Raw genomic sequence first — 22,455 nt, 5'->3', positions numbered from 1 at the left:
TTGCTCCACAGATTTGAGGGATGTCCTTTACTTCTCATTTGTTCACTGAGGTTACTTTTTGGAGTGGGCATTCTAATTTCAAAACTCATAGATAATATTTAACAGGAAGTATGCTTCAGAAGTAATTTTAATTCAATTTTTGTAGTTATATGAGAGACCCTTAGAAATATGCAGCTTCCTGTTGTGAGGATGCAGAAAATTATTTTCAGTTGTGGTTTTGTGTCTATACAGCTGTAGAATAGTGCTTAATGGGGGGAAAAATGAGACACTGAGAGGACAATCAGGTTTTCAAAGCTCTGTCAAAGGTGTGTTTATTTTAATAAGATATATTACCTAGTCTTGTAAGGCACTTTGAAAAATCACACTGTGTGCATGTTGGTAGCTTAATAACCTTTGTAAATCTGATTTTGTATCACTTGCTCAGCAAGAGACAGAATTTAGCTATCAGTCTTATATTCGGAGATCAAAAAACCTGGATTCAAGCTTGATTTAAATTTTGTCTGGTGTACGGCTTTGGTAAAGTCATTTCACTTCTGTTTCTTCTCTCATCTTTTGCCTATCTTATTTATGTAATTGATTTTCTTTTGAAACACTCTGCTATATTGCGTCAGTTGGTTCCATCAGTTCTATCATAATTAATCGGGATGGTTACGATCAGTTTGGGTACCTCGTGCCTCCTTTATGTCCACCACTAAAATGGGGATGGTGATTTTGGGCCTTTTTGAAAGTGCTTATATTGCTTGCATTTCGGTAGTCCACAGGCGCAGCAGGGTTTGCACATGCACCCAGAGCCCATGGGCAAGCTCTGCCAGGCTGGCAGGACCTTGGAGCAGCTACCGGCTACCCACCTTGACATGCCCTGCTGCGCAGTGTGGTTGAGGTTTCCTGCACAACAGAAGAGAGAGTTTTGTGATAACACCAGTGTCTTCCCTTCTCTGCTCGCAATTCCTTTGTTCGCTGTGACTTTTGCATAACTAACCAGTTAATTCAAGTTTTCTCCTGTGCAACCTGACTGTTCAGAGTGTAGTGTTCCTAGGCAGTGACTTTTATGAGAGGGACTGGATTTTAAGAGGGGTGGATCTAGGGCATAAGATGGACTGAAGCTTTGAAAAATTGCTAGTTACTAGCATTTGATCTTACATATAAAACTAAATATTCTGTGAGTATCAGAAGGAATCTGCCATGTGCAAAGAATTACTTCTTACAAATATTTAAATATTAAAGATATGAAATCTTCAAATAATAGTCACAAGAACTCACAAGAGTAAATCTTGTCTGCTCCAAACTGACACAAATAACTGAAAATACCATTTACTTCTTGATGACCAGCTTTGACTTTAATGTTTAAAAACTATTCTCAGGAATAAGTGGTAAAAAATATGAGATTAAAAGGTTTATTTTTTCTGTTGACACACAAGAAAGCTTCTACAAAATCCCAAATTATTTATTTTATTTTCTGATGAGCTGAAAACCGCAAAAGAATTTTTGAAATTTGGTTTAGTGTTGTCCTGCAGAAAAGACGGAGTTCATTTTGGTACAAACTTTCTATGAGTGTGTGTTTAATGTATTCTTTTCGCTGAGGTTTATGCCATCATTTCCTATAATTTTTTGTTTTCCTGCTCTGTGATCTTGTTCACGAGAAAGGGACCATTTTATACTCACAGCAGAGAAAAATTTTCAGGACTTAAGTTCTACAAGAAAACAGCACCTTTTTAGCAATATTGTGATTCAGAGATACACTGCTATGGAAGAAAATACATTTACTGTGACACTAATAGCATTACAGTATATACATTCAATTAAATAGTGAATTCTTAATTGCTTAGTTTATTGCTATGGAGGAATTTAATATATTAAAATTAAAAAGATGTTAAATGTATAGCATTTTAGCTTCATTTTGCAGCAATGAGCATATTTCACTGATGGCATCTTCTAGGCATATTCTGTAAAGTGAACTGCAAATCAAGAGACATGCTGGTGCTAGAAGACAGACTAGTGCTGCCAGTACAGGATAAAGAACCTGGAAAACTCCAAGTACTGTTATCGCTAGTTTAATAATTCAAGATTTGTTTTCTTACGCCGAGCAAGATCCTTCCCCCAAGATGTAGTGGCTTTTCTGGATTGCCAGTGCCAGGTTTTCCAGAGAGATGGACAGTTTCTGATGTTACCTCAAGCCAACAGCAGGTGCAGGTTCAAGTGCTTTTGGAGGTTGGCCTTTACTGAATGTAAACTGGCAAAGACAATGTTCTTGCACTTCCCACTTCAAGGGAAAGATGGACAGTAAGATATTCACAATAGGAAGATTTACTGCACAAAAATTAACGTGGAGAATATACAGAAAGTTATTATTTAATTAAGGCAGCTTTCTTGACTTGGGCTGGTGTTGTTTAAAGAAAAAACATGGGAATCTTGTTATGACTTATAGCCACATATAGATAAACCTCTCTGTTGACAGGTTCAAATGCAACTTTAGCTTTGAAAAGGTGAAGGTTCTTATTCGTAAAAAGTGTATAAACTATGCAAATGCAGTTTGTACTTCTATTTCTCCTCCTCTGTCCCTTCTTTCTCTCAAAAAGAAAGAAAAGAGTTGTTAGACGTCTGTTTAGGAATGACCTCATGGCAGCTGCAGCTGGGAAGGACGCAGTTGCAGGAACCAGTCAGAATTGCATTAGGTGGGCACGAGACAGCTCCTGCCACCAGTGTGCTACCAGACAGCCTCCTGTTAGACCATGGGACAACAGTCAGGTCAATTCTGTAGAGTATTCCTGAATTTGACTCAGCTTAGAGGAGGCCTTCTAGGAAAGGTTAATGGTATTCATCATCATTTCCTCTGTCCTCACGTTATCTTTTTCTGTTCCTTCACTCTTATCTCTCCACTCCTTGACCCCCTCCCATTCCCCAAAAAAACCCAGTTTTGCTGTCCAATGACATTAGCTTCAAACACAAATTACAGCACAATTAATTAAACACGTTTTATCTTGCTCCTCTATTGATGTACGGTCTTGTTATCAAGCATCAGACCAGTCACTCCAGTTTGTTTTGCTCTTACTTCCCCAATGAATAGTTCTGTACCAGTGTGACTGCATAAATTAAATCCCCCTTTCTTCCAAGTCTAGTAGGGTAAGTAAATATACATATACTGTTGCAGTTCTGTACCAGTGTGACTGCATAAATTAAATCCCCCTTTCTTCCAAGTCTAGTAGGGTAAGTAAATATACATTCATACTGTTGCTGGTTTTTTTGCTTAATCAGGCTTAAGTTCCAGGAAACTTAAAAAAGTTCAATTATATAAAAAATACCAGTTAAATATTTATTTCTTGGTACTTGCTCGGAAGAACTTGCTATGTTACACTTCACAAACCAGAATATTATGACGTTGACATTGACTTTTCAGTCCACTTACACGACTAATGATTAAAAATATTAAGACCGCTACCTTTAAAACTAGTGAGAAAAGAACATCTTTGTTTATAATGTTAAATTCCTCTTCCTTTTCACAAAACTTTTATGGCGTCTACAACACCTCGTATCTGATGTGATCAAAGATGATGAAATGACTCTTACCTAATGAAGAATTCATCCTTTGTCATTCTTTTGGGAGAGAGAAGTCTTGGGTTTTTTGAAATTTTTGTTTAATTAGTGCACACAGTTAAGAGGTAGCTGTGCTAATAGCAGCTATGATGTAACTGCAGGGTAATTCTAGGTTTGTAAGATAGGTTGATGCAAACCTTTATTTTAGTGAGATCTTTGCTAAAGCTTTTCAGTCTTTCACCTGACTCGAAGGGGCAGAACAGTTATAGTTTGTCATTGCAAAGTATATGGTGCTCTCTAGGAGAATACTACTTAGTAGGAATGTCCAACTCACGAGCCTTATTTTTTAATTTAGCTTTCCCTTCTTACTTTGGATTTCAGTAGTTCAGACTTGCTGAGTAGAATTGGATAACAATGCCACCATCAGAAATCATCTGATATTGTAAAACCTAATGCTTAATTTGGAAAATTCACTAAAGTCAGCAGTATTTGTCATATATTGTATATGCAGAAAGACCCCTACACTTATTCTGAAAGAAAATGCTTTTTTGTATATTGGTTTTGATCTTTAATCTTTTTTTTGTTAACTGAGGTTAAAAAAAATGGTAAAAAGAATGAAATTATTTGAATGATTGGTTTGGAATCTTTTCACGCTGTTAATTCCTACAGTATTGCTTTCTTCAATTTGTAGACCATATACAGTTACAGTCTATATATTGCCCAACTTATCGTGGTTTACAGAAAAAAATTTAAGCATTCACAGAAGGTTGAGTTGCTGTTTTAATTAGTTTTCTTAGTGAAATCTAGAGAGTCCTGAAATTCTTTAAAGGCTTTATAGACATTAATGTTTTGAAATGAAATCTGTATTTTCTGTGATAGGAACTTCAGTGTTTTTGTGTAGTAGGGCAGGCATATATATATTTATGCTAGGACTAGCCATTTGTACTATAATAATAGTATGAAAATTTCTGGTTATTTTAACCAACTACATTTTCGTTATTTTAACTAGCAGTATTGCCTAAAAATTGCCTCCTTTTACATAAGCCCATAGCAAGACTGGATCACTATGTTGTGCTTTTCTGTGAATTACATCACTTTTCAAATGATTTCTTTCTGAAGAAAGGCACCTAGCATTTGAATGTTGATTAAAAATTAAGATTATATTTTGCAAATGTCCAAGCAAACAAATAGGATAGAGTTTAGGAATGCTTGAAATGAGGACTTCTTTGTGATAAGCTGATGATTACAAAGATCTAGTAGGAATTCAAAACAAGCTTTGCATTTCTAAATCTAAAGGCTTTTCAGACATTGCATAGATCCTTGTTAGGAGAAGAATGAATCAGAAGACCTATAGCAGTTATATAGTATGTAAAATGTTTTACAGCTTAGGGTAAGAGAAAGTCTGCATTCAGGAAACTCTCTAATGCTCTACATTTTCTTCCAATAGTTTTTTTCCAACAAAACATGTTAGAGATAAACCATGTGTAATAAAGACAGGCACCTATCTTAAAATAAAAGCCAAACCACTGCTTCTTCACCTCTAGTCTTCACGAGTATGAAATGTACAGAAGAATACAATGATACCTATAATCACCAAGGTAGTGCTTTAGGCTTTCAGAAGTCCATGTACTGAACATTAACTGAAAGGAGATGTTCAGTGTTTTCGTGCTGCAACGATCCTTTCAGACTGGAACTGCTTATATTTCAGTTGTGAAGGTATTGTGAAATGGCACATCAATAAAAGGTTATGTGACTATTGCTAGATAAGAAACCAATAAAATTAGAGTAATAAATTATGTTTTTTTAAGGAATCAGAATCTAATTTTTAAGTGGATGCATTAGCAAAATAAAGCCTCTGTAAGATGCTCATAGGAGTACTTAGAATGGCTAATTAATCCCTTCCCTCCTAGGCTCTAACTCTGCATGTGAAACTAAGTTCTCCCATTGCAGGTAATGGTGCCATTTTTTGCCATCATCTGTACAACCTTGCTGAGGTAATCGACACCCTGTCATCGATTTGGTTTTATATCCTCTCCCTCCATCTCTTCTTGTGCCATATAAAAATTAGCTAATATTTTATTCATATTCTTAATATCAAGAAAATTTAATTGTAATTAATTTCTGTGTGTCTGAATTATTGTCTTCTCTGAGTTGTTTTAGGTAATTGCATCAAAGTTTTAGTAAAACTTTGCACTACAAAGAGACTTTCTTTACTACTTTCTACGACCTGGAGATGGCCAAATGTTTTTTTTTCTTACCAGGAAATTGCCTACATGAATGATCTTTAAGTCTGTCGCCTTTCTTTACTGTCAATCCACACTTAGGACTTGATGATAAATAAACTTAGTAAGTATTCTCAGTAATAATTCTAATCAAGCTAGGAATAAAAAAAGGTAGCAGCTGTCTGTACTGATAGATACCTCAAAATAACCAAGATTGGGGCAGCTAGTGGTATAGCGGTCTTTTGTAATGGTACAGTGCTCCTTTCAGATTTCTGAGTGTACCCCAATTCCAGGATGATGCACCTTTCCTCTGTCTTGGTCACATTTTACTCATCTGTTTTTCCTGCTGTGGTGGGCTGACCTCGGGGGGGTCAGAGCAGTGGGGTGAAAAGCTCATGGGTCGAAATGAAGACAAAACACCCGTGCAGTGTTTTGCCCCTTTCTTACGCAGGCCTTCCCAGAGGCGCCACCGGCATCGCTGACAGGCTCAGCCGTGCCCTGTGGTGGGGCCGTGGCGGAACCGGCTGGAACTGGCACGGGGCAGCCCTGACCTGCCCTCACAGAGGCCCCTGCGGCCCCTGCTGCCGACACCCAGGTACGGACACCCAATGCGCCTTTGAGCTCCTGACCTCGGGGACCTTGTGCTTCTGGAAAGCTGCTGGTTTCACACACAGAAATGACTGATTTTTTTTTTTTTCCTGGGTGAAGCTGGGTACGAGGAACAGGTAGAAAAACCACCTGTTGAAACAACTGGAGGAATTCTGTGAGAAACATTCTTATCAGCAACGAATTAGAAATTAAAATTAAAAGGCAGTTAATGACTAAAGAACCTGTATTAGACTTTGAAGATAATTAAGTACTAAAAGATATTCCAGGTTTACTTATGAAAAACTTTAAATTTATGATGTAATTTTGTGTGGACCGCTGGCTGGCTGGAAAGTAAAAATAGGCATCTGTATGCAGAGAAGGAAGGTGGCTATCCAGAATCGTTTCACCAAAAGCAATAAATGAATGGAAACAACCGTTCTGTGAAGAGAAACCTTTGAAATTACTTTAAGTAATGGTAAGAATGAGACTGGTTATATTTTCCTGTAAATGTTGTTGCTGACTGCAGAATGGAAGGGAATCAAGACTATATAAAATAAAGCAGAGTGCTTAAAACAGGTTTGTGCAGCATTGAATAAGCTTACTAAACTTCTGGTAAAATCATTGGTGTGCTTAACTTTATCAGTGTTTCTCAGATATATTAGAAGCAATAGCCAAAGTCTGCTTTGTGAGGTGTAACAGTTCTCATAAACCCTTGATTTTCCTGTGTAGTTTGCATCTATACTTTTGTCAAAAATGAAATTGGGATTTAGCCTACAGTGTTCCTGAAAATATGGTTGGTTAGATTATGATGAACATAACTTCATCACTATGAATATAATTCCATAACTTTTAAGTTGGAACATTGACAGCGTAGTCAATCTTAGCAGGTTTTCACATAATAAATAGCTACAGAGCTCTGCAGATTGGTTTCACTTTTAAGTTGGAACATTGACAGCGTAGTCAATCTTAGCAGGTTTTCACATAATAAATAGCTACAGAGTTTTGCAGATTGGTTTTTTTTTTTGTCAATTTGCCCAAATCTGTCTTTATGCTTACCACTTTTCCTTAGAGTTATGTTGTTATAATCAGGTAGGAACTTCAATACTTTCTGAATGTCCAGTTACAGTCTCTTGCTATCAAAAGAATGAATGCAGTATCTCTCATACATCAGTCAAGTTTTACATTAAAACTAGATAGGCTTTCCTGCCTTTCTTCTTTATTGAAAGACTGAAATCTCACTCTTCTGATAGTTAGGCGCAATCTAATTTTCCACGTGGTTTTATTTACAGCCTGTTCAAAGTTATTTGTTTTTTTGTGCCAATACTGTCTTTTACTTGAATGCTTCTTTCTTTTGCATGTGTTGGGTTTTTTTAAGTAACAATATACTTGTTGGGGCTTTATGGATTTTTTTGTGTTTTTTTTTTTGGTTGGGCAAGATAAGACATAAGGCAGCTTCTTTCACAAACTAGTCATGTAAAGATAGATGGTCATAATTTCCGTGCTGCAGGATTTTATTTTTAAAACATTGTAGAAGAATGGGTTTAAAAGGAGCTGGTGAGTTAACCCATAATACTTAGGACAAGCCTGGAAATTATTGTACAAAGACTAATAAAATAAAGTCCTCTGTCATCTTAATAAAATGAAGCAGAGATCGTGTAACCGTTCCTACGGACCTGCCATGCCAACTTTTTTGGCCAGTTGGTCTCAGGCACAGTGGACTTGGCAATGATAAAGTAAATCTATTTCAGTCATTAATAAGAATCATCTATTCTCTTCTTTAATCTGTGCAAGTCTGGGGAAAAAAAAACCCTAGTGTTAGATCAGCCTTTGCTTTACATGACTTACAATTTTGATAAAGCAGCTGAAGAAGTTTTTTAAATTTAGGAAAGCCTTTGTTCTTTCCAGTGAGCAATATAGTCACTTAATATTGAGAGAGAGATTAAAAGCAAATTATCTTGAATTTGAAAATGAATTTGCTGGAATTTCACAGAGAAATATTGCTATTCTTCCATTTCCCAAAGCAATTAACATAGTTTTGATGAGTCAACATTTACTAAGATAAATCTTTTTGTCAGCAGTTTCCAACTGTATCTAAAACTGTATCGAGCTTTAATGTAGTTCAGTAATAAGACTGCATTTTCCTTCCTAGTCCTCATCACATCATATGCAATGCTAAGATTATTATATTGACTTTAGAGTACAGAGTTAAACAAGCCTTGTAAATTGAAGGGGTGTGTGCCCCCATAAAGCTTCAGCTGTGCCGATGCCACATGAATCAGTTGTCTTCATGTCAGAGTATTTGTTTGCTTTTAAGCTGTTAAGCTATATATCTAGTGAAAAATAAGGCTTGGGAAAGGCTTGCAAGAACAATTGTTGGAGAAGTGAGAATGAGCAGTGAGTAGATGTTAAAAAATGGACTGTGACACTATTTACGAGTAATGTATGTGAGTAGATAGTTTACTCATAACAAGTACTCCTACTCACACCCAGCACACTGAACTATAAAAGTGGAATGTATTTATAAGCGTAACAAAACACAGAGAGATGTGATAATAAACCATCCATTTTAATAAGGAATTAGAATTCTGACCTAATTCTTTCCCAGTAGGATTTATCACTAGCTTATAAATAACTTACAGGTATAAGACATGGCAAAGAAGAATAAATTAACAGAATAAACAAAATAGAGACTTCCAGACCCTGCTGCTACCACTTGCTCAAGGAAAGACTGGAAGAGAGTGATATTAACGTTTGTGCTTAGGTTCATTTTCTGGCTGGCTTAACTCCATTAACGTTGAGTCCAGGGACGGGTAGGGTAGGTGAAAATGATAGTTGTGTCTCCGATATGTTTATCACTGTGTTTTACTGATGTCTTGGTGAGGAGAGAGAACTGCAGTTAGAGCATGCAGTTGCAATCTAAGTTGACGTTTTCTATTATCTAAGAAGTTTTGGCATGGTTTGCCCTAATGACTGATTAAGTTTTGGTAACTCATTGTGACTTTCCATTGCAAGTGGATTGGAGGGTTAAGATATACAGTATGATCTTTCTTTCCAGTTTTTGGAAGTAAAGGAAGTCCAAAAAAAATCTTCAGCTGCATATCTCGGCTTTATGTTCAACAGGTGCTTTCATACATTGGGATGTGAGTGTGCGTGTGTATATATAACTACTTATATGAGACTGCGTATGTTGTTCTGTCCTTCCATACCTTATTAGAAAAGCTGAAACTGTCAAAATTACCTAACATAATACTTCATGCCATCATCATTGAGAAAATGTATTTAATGTCTAATGTGTTCTTGCTTGCTTTTTTTTTAAAAAGGCTTTTAACTGAGCATTAGGAGATATGTCAATTATACTGTGATAGTTCTATATGTGTCCACTCTAAATGTGCTTGAAAAAAGTAAAGAAACAAATTCTAACCAAATCTTCACAATTAGTATCAAATTTACAGGGGGTCTTTTTTTCTTATACTCTTCATTTCATTCTTCGGGGAATATGGTGTTTTCAAGTTGCCAAGGGGTATCTTGATTTGAATGTGTATCTGTCTTTCTCTTTTGCTTAGATTGAAAATCTGCTCTGAGTCTAGTCCAAAAGAATGGGCTGCAAGTGGTATCCTTGGCAGGGTCTGGTTACAGCAGCACTGATCTGAGCTGTTTTTTTCTTACTCTTTGCTCACTGTGATAGTGAACTAATGAATTTACTCCTCTTTTTATGTTCATACAGCTTGAAGTTGAGGTCACAGATGTAAGTGGGAAAACCATCGATGGTCCAGTCCGCCTAGATATTTCTGTTATTGATCAAAATGATAACAGGCCAATGTTCAAAGAAGGACCCTATGTTGGTCATGTCATGGAGGGATCCCCTACAGGTAAGTCCATGCCAATCATATCTCTCTAAATAATGCCTGAACACATTCTGTGTTGATAAATGCATTATTATCATATTGTACAACTCTTCTTGCTGATTTTGTGGCTCACTGAATCCTTCCCCCGCATAAAGAGGTGGGAGCAGCCCTTTAGGACAGCAGGTAATGATTTTTGAAAAACAGGATTTTTGAAAAACAGTCAAGTCTGAAGTAAAAAAAAAAAAAAAAAAAAAAAAAAAAAAAAAAAAAAAAGTAAAATAATGTAGTTTGGAATGAAAGCTTTGATTTAGGTTTACACTTTTTTATTCATATCTGGGATCAACAAAGACAACCCCTAGGATATGATTAAGATTCAGACCAAATAACATGTACAATTTCTGTTCGGAGTGGGAATTTTACCTTTTTCTCTGTAAGGTTAGCTGCTGGAAGGGTCATTTTTATTTGCTCATATAGCATGAGGCTAGGTAAATAATAGGAATAAATGGAAAGTGTTATGAATATGCTAATATTATAGGGCAGATTGAAATACTGAACGATGTTACTTGTGTAAATGCAGATACAACAGTTGCAACAAAATAAAAAGGCACTTTGAGAGTTAAAATTAGTAATGAAATTGTTCTGATTAAATTCACCCTTGATTTTATCTGATGATGAAATTCTATAAGAATAAGATATTGTTCCAAATTTCAATTTGGGTACAAACAACCATCCTAGCTAAACTCTTTCTGCAGATGAAGGCTAAATTAGTTTTCTTCAACTGTTGTCCTCAGCTGTTGTGCAATTTTGTTGTGAGTTATTAAACAGCTGTTGCATTCCACTCAAGAGGTATCTCCACTGCATTTGTAAGTGGTAATTGTATGATCGGATTATATTATGGAGTTAACCTGGATCTTAGTGAAAGAAATTTAAAACAGTAGAAGCCCCCATTAAAATCAGTGGAGTGCTAGTGATCTAGTTGAGATCAGAGTTGTGGTTATATGTTTGTATGTTTTTCTATACATCATTGAACACAAGACCTTATCCTCCTTATACAGTTGAAGCTGTGAGTATAGACATAAGGTTTTGGCTGTATAGGTATCCTGAAATATTTTGAAATGAAAGCTGGAATCACGTATATTATATTTTTATGAATATTTAATATTCATTGAAGCTTAATGTGGTGACGTGTTTTGTTTACCCTGAACAAGGATAAACATTACCATTCACTTTCTTGTATTACATATTGATAGGACTAGAAGTTATTCTTCGTCCTTATTTCATTATTTATGTAGTTTCTCGAAATCATGTAACCTTTTTAGTGAGTTTTGCATTTTCATGTATAGTTGCCATTGTTTGAAAAGCTGTAGGTATGAAATGCATTATGAGCTGCTCCTTCATCAGATTAAAAAAAGTGTTCAGGTAAATGTTCATTTACCTTACTTGTGACAAGCATGTAATGAACCAATTGACAATCTTTTCATTCAAATAGAAATGTGTTTCATATTTGTGAGTATGGCTGGTGAGCGGAACGCTAACTCTTTTCTGTTGTAGGTCTCTAGTACATTCTTAATTTATTTCAGATATTGATAGCTTACTCAGAATTCAAAAGAAATTTCCTTAGACTGTCCCACTTCCCATTCACCCTGTGTGGTAACAAGAGTTTCATAATTAACTGAGAATATATTGCTAACAAATGTCAGATTCCTTTGCACAGTCAGTCAATAGTATGTAGCAGAGTGTGACTATCTAATTGGATCAAGGGGCCAACGTTACTACATTTTCATTTAAACTACAGCATCTTCTTGTCATGCCCGTTTAGATACACATTCCTAGACCACTGAGTAGGATGGTGTAGTTTTAGTAGATTCACAGCCCCTAAATCCAGTATTTCAGTAAGAGAAAGCGGTGCCAAACAGCTCAAACTCTGCAGTGTTTAAGCTTTAATCCTGCTGTGGTAGTATGAGAGCTCTGGATACGAGCTGCGAGTTCCTACAAGTCTTTCGGTGATCTCATCTCTCTCCATCAAAGCAGAAGTTTACATCTCTTATGTACCACGTACCCTTCCAAAACAATATTTAATGTTTAGCTTTGACTGTTAATTGCAGTCTATGGGACAATATTTAATTGTTATCTGCTATATGTTCGTTCTTTTACTCAAACTCTAAATGAAGTTTCTCTGCCAAGGATGATTTTTTTTTTTTAAACTGGCAGTTCCCTATTTTTGCTCATCTATAAACTATCCTTCCTTTTCCTTTTTTTCACTCCTTATATCGAAGTTTATGGTTCTGATTCAGTAGACGTTTCTCAGTCCAATTTCCAGTGAATTATTCTGTAATTTTTTTCATCAATTTTCTCTTGCTGCACTTTGGTATTTATCCATGTAGCATTTGGTATTTTGATTGTCTTACCTGTTAGTCAAAGTTTGAATAATTTTTCTCAACTTGATCTTTTTCTTATCCTCTCCCGCTTTCCCCCAGGTATTCATCCCATTAAACTTCATAACCTCATTTTCCTGGTGTCAAAACCACCAATACTTGCAAAATTAACTTGTGCAAAAGTGAACCTGTAGAATCAGCGTTAGCTAGAATCTGTAATAGTTCTCTATGCAGATGGCATCCAGTCAACCAAGATTTCATGTTGTTTACATCTGTTTTCCATAGTTCTTCAAATTTTATGGCATATATCTTAAAATTATTCATCAGGTTCTGCTGTCTTGCTGCTCCCAATCAATAGTCACACTGCACAGCTTGATAGAAATCTTTGTGCGTGTGTTTGCATGTATGATTCCTGATTCCTTCTTATTGTATTAAGATTGTATTGTTGTATTTCTTTTTTGAAGTTCCAAAAGAAAGGCTTTGCATTATATGCATAACCTTATTTTCTTATCACAGCCACCTTCATCCTCATTCGAGCTCTGAATCAAACCCATTCACTGAAAGAGTCTTCTGCTGAAAAATAAATAATGCTCATATAGGTATGTTGGATCTTTGTAGATCTACATCTACAAAGTATAAATGTCCATGGATTCCAGTAATTCTGGAATAGAGAGTATATAATTATGTAGAAAAAGATCTAGATATACTGGACTGTGAAACTTGCCTGAAGGATTTTGAGGCCTCGTTAGGGGATTCAGATGATAGTATTATCTGGCTTTAAGTTATTCATTGCTGGGTTCCTGTGTGTTTCCCTATGGCACCATAATTTTAGCAGGCTTAAACCCAATGAAATTTTCTAGTGCCTTTCAAGTATTTATTGACTCTAAAACTGCACTTACACATTGTCTATTATTCATTGGAAATATCAGAGATTTACTAATAAATAAATCTTGGAGAGAGTTAGCATCACAAATTTAAGTATATAAATCTTAATATTCAAGTGAATGTTTATATTGGATTTCCTTGATGTTGCTGTAAGACACATGTTTCAGCTTTTTATTGTTTTCCAAAATGACTTTTTTCCTTAATGATTTGAAGGTTTAGTTCCTTGAAGTAGAGAAAGACACAAAACTTACAAGTTTACAGTGAAATGTGCCAATCCCCTTTTAAGGACCCTCCTTTCTCTGCCATTGGAGATAGTTACAAGTAGAAGAAAACAAAAGAAAACACTGAGAGCATGTGTAATTTTTGTATTTATTTAATCTGTCTATGGGTAATTAAAGAATCTTTTGTGCATAGTCCCAATGAGGATGTGTTTTGGTGGTGTTTTAATACATTTCTGTGTTACTAAGGCCACTCATCTTTTTTGTGTGTGTGATTTTTGAAATCGCAGAAAAGACCACTGGTTATTTGGACATCTACAATTTGTGTGTCATCACTTTACTAGAGAGGCAAATACCTGGGTGTAATTACTGAGAATATAAACTTGTATATGCATTCATCTGAATTTCAAGCTAGGGCTTGCCACAGCTTAAAATTAATGATTACTAAGGCCACTCATCTTTTTTGTGTGTGTGATTTTTGAAATCGCAGAAAAGACCACTGGTTATTTGGACATCTACAATTTGTGTGTCATCACTTTACTAGAGAGGCAAATACCTGGGTGTAATTACTGAGAATATAAACTTGTATATGCATTCATCTGAATTTCAAGCTAGGGCTTGCCACAGCTTAAAATTAATGATAAAAATACGTGAATGGTAGGTGATATAGTAACGTATTTCTTTCGTGATATATCTTTCCTGGAGAGATTTAATGATATAATTAGTTACAGTTAGTTAGCTGTTTTCATGGAAAACTGTCATATTCCTGGAAATAGCCTCCAGCCAAATTCTAACAAGAGTATGCTCAAATGTATGCTTAAAGTGACCATAGATGTTTTCAGATTTCTATTAGGAGGTCTTTTCCTGGACAAACTGCAACCTTGGAGGCCCTGGGGGGTTTTTTTTTAAAAAAAAAAAAAAAAAAGGCAGTAGAGAAATAGTTTGCATTTTTTTTATTTATAACGTCTCTCATTTCTGTATGAGACTGAAGTCAGCATATATATACACCAGGAAAATAATAGTTGAGCCTGATTCAGTGACACCTATGGCAATTTTTCTACTGACTGTGATGGGTTTTGTGTTAACTGTACTGCTGATTTCTCACGTTTTTGTTTTCTAAGTTATGACCCAGTTTATTTCCTATAGATCTCTGGTCTATCCAGCTGCTAACTCTAGGGTTTAGGGTCTGTATCCTGCTGCAGACTTTCCTCAATACATTAATAAGAGTGACTGTAATCTTATGGATTACATAGGCAGACGGATACATTTGGATGTCTCACTCTTTGAAGGTTGGAAAGTGAAGGGTGGTTAAATGAACTTGACAGCCATCTCATTTCACTGGCTGGAGGCATTTAACAGAAATTATTTTAAACACACTTGACATTATGTGACTTGTAACAATAGGCTGCAAACCCAGTGGGGTAAAATCTTAACTGCAGTGGTTGGGAGAATTGCTCGAGAATTGCATGTAAAAAAAGTAACTTGTATTCCATGATGCACAATAGCCTGAATACATTGCATTCCAGCTAAGGAGCCCCAAACCAGGACTGATAGATGTCTATAAATAATTGCTAGAAATAAAGGGATATTTGAAGACATTTAGAGAAGAAACAGAAGGAATTAAGAAGAGTAGCCTAGGGGGTTGTTCAGCATCATAAAATAATAATTTGTAAAAATGGATAAAGCACGAGGAAGGATCTGAAGCACTAAGTACTATTGATAGCTATGCCTTGTATAATAGTGCACGGCTACGATTCAGATAAATGAAAACTTTCTAAAAATGGCGGCTTCTTATCAAGAACAACCTGTCAGGATGGACGGGGGTTTTTTTTATACTTAACCTAACAACAAACAAGAAGGTTAGTACACAAATGAATATAAATGAGATTGGTTATGATAGATCAGAATCAAAAGATACCAGGAAAGGTAAACTATGGGCAGGCTGGCCTAGCAAAGTGGCAAGGATATATAAGGCATCTTTGTCTGATATGCACCTGTTGTCATATTTGATACATTTCAAATATTATGGTTTTATTTTCTGGACTGTGGTGTTTTTGTCCCTCATAATCCCTGCTGGTTTATGGAATAAGAAGTTTACCAAAGCTGTAAAATGAATAAAATTGCATTGAATTTGGTGAACTCTCCAGGCCTACTTCTTCCTTTTGACCTATAAATCCAATAACATGGAGGAAACTACAAGGGTGCTTTCAAGAGTGGTTTTTTTAACCAAAAGATTAAAATTTAAAATAAAATAAAAAAAATAGAATTTTCACAAAAAGCCATCAGAATAGAATAGTAAAGGATATAGTTTCTTGTTATGTAGGTAAAAGTAGCATCTGAAATTTCCCAGTGGCTTCTGATTCCGCCTGCATCAGTGTTAAGATGATACTTCTCCTTCAATCTTTTTTGTGACAAAAGTTATGACCTTCTACATATACATACAGGGTTGTTTTTTGGGTTTTTTTAATGCATTGTACATATTTTAAAAATAAGAATACACTTCCTGGAAGATTAAATTGGAGGGGTAGTTCAGGATATCAGATCCTAAATAGCACGAAAACCAAAATGGTGTCAACATCAACACCCCTTTAGAGCAAGCACTATGCATCAGTTGGTGGTCTAGGTCTGAAGTAGGATGTGGGTTTGCATATATTTATTGTGCTGATGATTCTTACTGTGCTGAATTTTACTCAGTGTGATGGGGAGATTTACAAAGTTTTTGAGAGTTCCACACAGAAAATCTGCAATCAGTTTAGTGGAATGCAACCATTGTGTAAAATTATTTCACCAAGCACAATGCTTCCTAAGCAAAGTAGTCTGGGGCAAATACTTGAAAAACAGTTTGAATATAGATAGAGTTCATGACCATAATGAGAATAAAATATGGAGTGTTTGAATAAGAATTGCAGAAAACTGTAATTGAAGCAAAGAAGTACATTTTGATGGGTCTCGAAGTGTACTTTTAAGTAAAGGCACATGCTTGAAATACTGCTGACACTAACGATGGTCTTAAAACAATGAAACAAATGAGTTCAAGACAGTAGCAGAAGTGGTTTTCTGCTTACAATGTAAAAGGAGAACTAAATACTTATGAATGCTTTTTGACATTTCTTGCAATAAGAGAATTATGATGAACTCTTTGGGTCATTCAGCTTAAAAAAATTAATATTACCAATGGGTTTACCAAGGAAAATAAGAAACAAAGATTAAATTTTCGTATGATGGAAGCTTGCATATATGCTTTGTGGAAATGCTTTGTATCATACGGGAATATTGATGCATTTTAATACTAGAAAGTAAAATATTGCACTTTGTTATGAATTTAATAAATTAATTCCTTAATAGCCTGCCTGCTAGACCTTGTCTTGGTCCCAGTTGGCTGGGCATGATCTGCTAACCCCAAGGAATGTATTTCGCCTATCTTGTATTTATTATACTGCTATAATCCAAATTACTTTTTTTTCTCCCATGCTAAGCAAAAGACGTTTTCATCTTGATTTTTTTATTTGTTCTTTTTGTTTAAAAACAAACAACTTGTAAAGATATAGTTTAGCTTTATATCCTGTGTATAAACCAGAGCTCTGACTAAAAGAATTGTTGAAAATTTAAGTGCTCATTACAACCTCTTTTATGGATGGTGCTTTAGCAGTTTTTGAAGACCTATCAATTCATTTTCAGTTTCTGCCTGTTGGCTGCTAAAGGTATGTAATGAGTAAACTCATTATTTCATATTAAAATATTCATAGTTTTTTAAAAATCAGCAGTAGAAAACTTAGAAGTATATATAGATCTGAGCTGCAAAGCTGAAATGTCTCAGTAAATCCACCTCAAAACTATCTCAAAATTAAATGTTTGAACCTGAGCTTTTTTGGTTCAGAGCAACGTCTCTTGCAGCAATACTTTGATTTTAGAGGAGCTTTGAAATGTCAAATGTCACACATTTAATTATCAAACTTATTGCTATGAGATGTTGTGGAAAACAAAAGTATAAATTGCTTCAAGGAATTTGATAAATCCAGGGAGAAAAATTCATAAGCGACTTGGTTATTCAGCCTAATAGTACTTAATGAGACAGTGGCCTAGGAAGCCTCTGAGTTAAAGGAAATGAAAGAATATAGAAAAGTCTATCTTTGGAAATACAAGCCTTTTTTCACATACCTTTTCCCTAGTCCTCCACTGCTGGAGATAGGATGTCAAGCTTTGGGTATAAGCCAGTGTAGCAGTTTTTATGTTCTTCTGTGTACGAATGCATATAGTTTTATGCATGCTTTAAAAATTGTTGATGGCAAACTTTCAGCAATCTTTTCTGAGGATTAGTCATCTGCATTTCAGCAAAAATGTACTCACTGCCTTGAAGATTTTTGTAATCTAGCCTGTAAATGTAACGGATGTCAACTAGGTAGAAACATCTGTAATGTCAATATTTTAATTTTCAAACAGAAGCCAAGCAGAAGCCAGTTGGTTAATTATGCACAGCTGCTTTGTATATCCCAGTAGGAATTTGTTCTCAAATCTGTGTGGGATAAAATATAGCTGTATATGAATATAGGTATTGTGTGGATGTATATATGTATATTTTTATACTTCATATATATATTACATCTATATATGATATGTACCTATTACAGAGAGATGAACTTATACAGACACACAAATACTTATCTGATCCTTTAGTAGGGCCTAGGGATCCTGGTATGCTCTAGTTACTGTGCATGTAGATGATGAAAAGATATGTATTTATTAATAATGTATTGTATTATGGCAGACGAAGATGTACATCCAGTCTAATCTGCCTGTGTTTTTTGGAAGAAGTTGAGAGGAATAACCCATTAAAGTATTATCCAGTAATTAACAGGTGCCCAGCCATGCAAGCGTTGTTAAACCAGTACATTTTGAGCAAAATAAAATAACCTCATGTGTAGCAATTAGCAGTTCACTCAAACTGAGTATGTGATATGAGCGCCTGGAAGCAGGAGTCTGCAGTTCACTCCAGGGTTCAATTATTCTTGATTTTCAGCAGAAATAGGTTAGACTCAGAAAAGGTTCCAGATCAGCTTGGGTGACAGGTCAGAATTACTGGCCTGTTTGTGAGGACTAGGAATGATGAGCCACCCTCTTCTTCAGCCCCAGACAGAAAATTCCCTTTGGCTTTCTTCTTTTTACTGCACGACTGATTTTTTTGCTCACTGTCCCTCCTGCTGAAATGAGCTTTCATCTGCTTTTCTGTAGTTACACACAATGATATACCAAAAATTAGTCAAATGGCCAGATCAGTGTTAATGCCTAATGTTAAAGGTTATAAAAGCATTATGGTCTCTCTGCCTGAGACATTTCATGTACTAAAGTATTCATACTTCCACTCACAGAAGAGTGAAAGCAATGATGGTTAGCTGTTTTGGCTCTTTTTACATTATAGCTCAGGTTCATTAAATAAAAATAAGACTGTTTCTTAATTAAAGGACAAATGACTTTTTTAAAAAATGCTGCAGTCCTTGCTGGGTACTGAAAAACAAGGTCTCAAGTGAGTTTGTGTAATTTAGTATGTAAGTCTTTGCAAAGGGAAATTTATGCTTTAATAAATTTACTAGTGGCTTTTGCACCTGTTTTATGCATCGACTTCTGTCCTCTCAGAAAAGAGAAGGATGGGCTTTAAAGGTTCCGAGCAGTTTAGACACGAGACAACCTCATCTGTATAATCAATTAATTGAAAGATACTGTAGTGCCAGGAAAACATTATCTGAAAAAATGCATTGCTGTGTGGCATACTGCAGAGGAGGAGGATGCTGCAGCCCTCTTGATAAGCATTATTAGTGGTATAAAAACCTCGGTTTGTGTTGATATACTTCTAAATCACCATTTCTGGGTATTGCCTTCCCATCACCTATTTGCAGGCCAGCAGCCCTGCAGGCTATATGGTGAGTTGTGCTTTAAGTCAGTGGACTGTCAGCATCCACACCAATATATTTCATTCAAGCCCTTTAAAGTGCATGAAAAGGGTGATAAATCCTCACAACTTGCAATCATGTGCCATAAATTTATTATATGATTTGGAGACTGATGGCAGTAGATACAGTAGTTGAAGCCCTACACCCCCTTCCTTGTCCTCTCACTCAACTGGACGTAAATCCTGGAGTTGTTACCAGGTATTATAACAATGGGACATCATTTCCTTTGACAGTAATGCTATGGTGTGGCCACTACTCTAAGTGCTAAGCAGAGAAAAGCCTATAAATTGTCAGTGCAGGCAGGATTTGTTTGCCTTAGTATGCAATGCCAGGATCAGTCAATAGACGGATCCATACTACCTTTATTGTGAAAGAGATACGTAGCTCAATAAAAAACTCATCACTGCAGAATGGCAGGATTATTTATTCCCTCGCAGGTTAATCTGATTATTTTTCCCAATATTATTTGAAAGATATTGTCAGATAGATAGTGTCTTTAAAAAAAAAGAGAGAAACGAGACATTTTTAAACTTTGGGTTCATGGTTTTCTTTGCTTTTTTCTCCCATTTCATACCCTCACAGTCTTTTTTTTCCCCACCATTAAATATGGTGCTTGGGATTTAAATTGCAGACTCTGTAGTCCCATGAAGTCAAAGGAAATATTACCAAAAATAGATGGGAAATTACATTTATTTTCAGAAATCAAGTCCTGTTAGTGAGCACCACTAACGTGCCTGAAAGTAAGAAAGAAATTTTTTTTAAAATAACATGTTTGTACTCCAAGAATATTCTGGTAAAGTTGAAAGGCTTATTATTGGGTTTCTTGCGGGGGAGAAGGGGAAGTGAAAGTTGAAGTTGCTGTCAGCTGATATATAAGATATGCAAAGAATGCAGGACTGAGTTAGAATCACACATAAGAAAAGTGAAAGGTTCAAGGTGAACTCTCACAGTGGTGCAGACTTCTTACTCTCCATCCATCTTCTGCTGGTATATGTTGGAAAATCCCAGTAGAAATGGCTTTTAAATATGGATCTGAGAAAATATTAACAGATACATATTCAGGACTGATTTTTGGAATATAAATGTAGCTCATCAATATTATGATTTAAGTATACAGCAGTAAAACATGGTTATCATTATTGCAATTGTTATCAAAAGAATATCCTACAATTTTTATGTGGTTCTAAGTTAGACTATTTTATAAAACTAAACTTAGAAGGGGAAAACAAACAAACGGAAAACAATAACAATAAAAAAACCCCTTTAAGGATCACTTACCAGTCAAGAACTTGAGTTTTAATTTCCTTTATGTTTTAAGAAGCACTGTAATTTCTCCAAGGTTTAATACATGATGACCACTGTGTTGGCCAAAACACAGAGGATTACTCTGAAGGTGTCTCATGGTTAAAAAACATAATTATATTCACTTGAAGTAGCTGAGAACCAGTTGGGTAGGAGGGCTGCATTCCAATTCTGAATGCATTCACCAGTGATTTACAAATGTTTTTCAGGAATGCTTATTCTTAAAAAAGGAAGAATGTGCAAAAGATAGTGTGGTAGAATTTAGAAACCACGCACTTGTAGCAACTGCTGCTGCAAAGGGGATTCTATTGAACATCAGACGTACATATGAAACATGCCAAAATTAAACGTTAAACCGATGCCAGAAATAAAACATTTGAAGCCACTGCATATATATATATTTGTGTCTGTTTTCTAATTATGAATGACTGGGAAAATAGGCAATGAAGGTCTATTTGAAAAATATTTTAAGAGTTTGAACTTTGGCTCTGTTTTTCAATTACAATAAAAGCAAAATTGTCCTTGAAGAAAATTACATTGATGAACCTAAATTAATTCAACTTTAAAGTAATTTCAAAGCAATTGATAAGAAAAAGTCAAAGTGAAATAGTTTTCTGTGGTTGACTTTTAACACTATGAATTGTTTTTCTGATCTTCTCTAGGGGAATTTCTCCAGAATTTTTACATAATCTTTCAAAATGTTTCAGTAGTAAGAGAAGTGCAACAGAACTACATATTTTGATACCATAATAGCTCTAATAAGTTTTCTTCCCATTTTTCTGCTAAAAGTATTTGTTTTGATTCTTATTACCTTTATGTCTCTAAATCACTAAGTCAAGTCACAGTGTAAGAAAAGTAAGAGTTAGGGAATGGTTAATGTAGTCTTCAGATGTATTAATTTACCTGACAATGCTGTGAAATAACTGTTCCTTCTTTAAGTATTCCAGCTCTTGTTTTGGGTGACCTGCTGTCACGATTGTGTCTGAATCTGATTCCAGAATTGTCGATTCCTTCCCTAATACTGACCAAAAGTATAAGTGCCTTTATTACCTGGAATTGTGTATCCCATTGTAGTAAGTCAGTCAAAAGACAATGTATGATATACACTGACGCGTAATTGTTGCTACAATGTTCTCTCACTTCTCAATTTTTCGACTAACTGGCCATGTCAGTACATCAAGGTTTAGCACCTACTTTCCAAATAGCTTTCAGAAGTACGTATCAGCTCCCTTTTAGTTCATAACACTAAGTCAACTTCCAAATTCTTTTCAGCAGTGATTGTTTGTCGCTAATAAGAGTAAAAAAATTCATGACCGATAATCTCAATTTTCTCATGTAACTAATGAAATATTTGAAATACAGATGTTTCCTTATCATTCACTTTCATGGCTGTTTATCAAATAAAGCCTTTGTTATTATTATCACCATCGTCCTAATCTAGTATCAGTACAGATGAATGCCCTGCCTTCTTTTATAGGCGAATAGTTGAGAACAAAAAACAGGGAGCCAGGATCTTGTTTTCTGACAGGAACAAGAATATTCTT

The 22,455-nt window shown here is 35.4% G+C and overlaps 1 protein-coding gene across 2 annotated transcripts in view; it reads left to right on the top strand.

Moving 5' to 3' along the window:
* The window catches only part of CDH13 (cadherin 13), a 550,600-nt gene that overhangs the window by 312,744 nt on the left and 215,401 nt on the right, over positions 1-22,455 (top strand). For both annotated transcript variants that reach the window (XM_009277294.1, XM_019471535.1), the window contains exon 6: positions 10,066-10,210. In XM_009277294.1, the coding sequence (XP_009275569.1) occupies positions 10,066-10,210 (145 nt within the window). The remainder of the gene's footprint in view (positions 1-10,065; positions 10,211-22,455) is intronic.

Source organism: Aptenodytes forsteri, unplaced genomic scaffold (genome assembly GCF_000699145.1).
Source record: "Aptenodytes forsteri isolate BGI_AS27 unplaced genomic scaffold, ASM69914v1 Scaffold50, whole genome shotgun sequence".
NCBI classification, from domain to species: domain Eukaryota; kingdom Metazoa; phylum Chordata; class Aves; order Sphenisciformes; family Spheniscidae; genus Aptenodytes; species Aptenodytes forsteri.
This window is presented reverse-complemented; position numbering and strand designations above follow the sequence as displayed.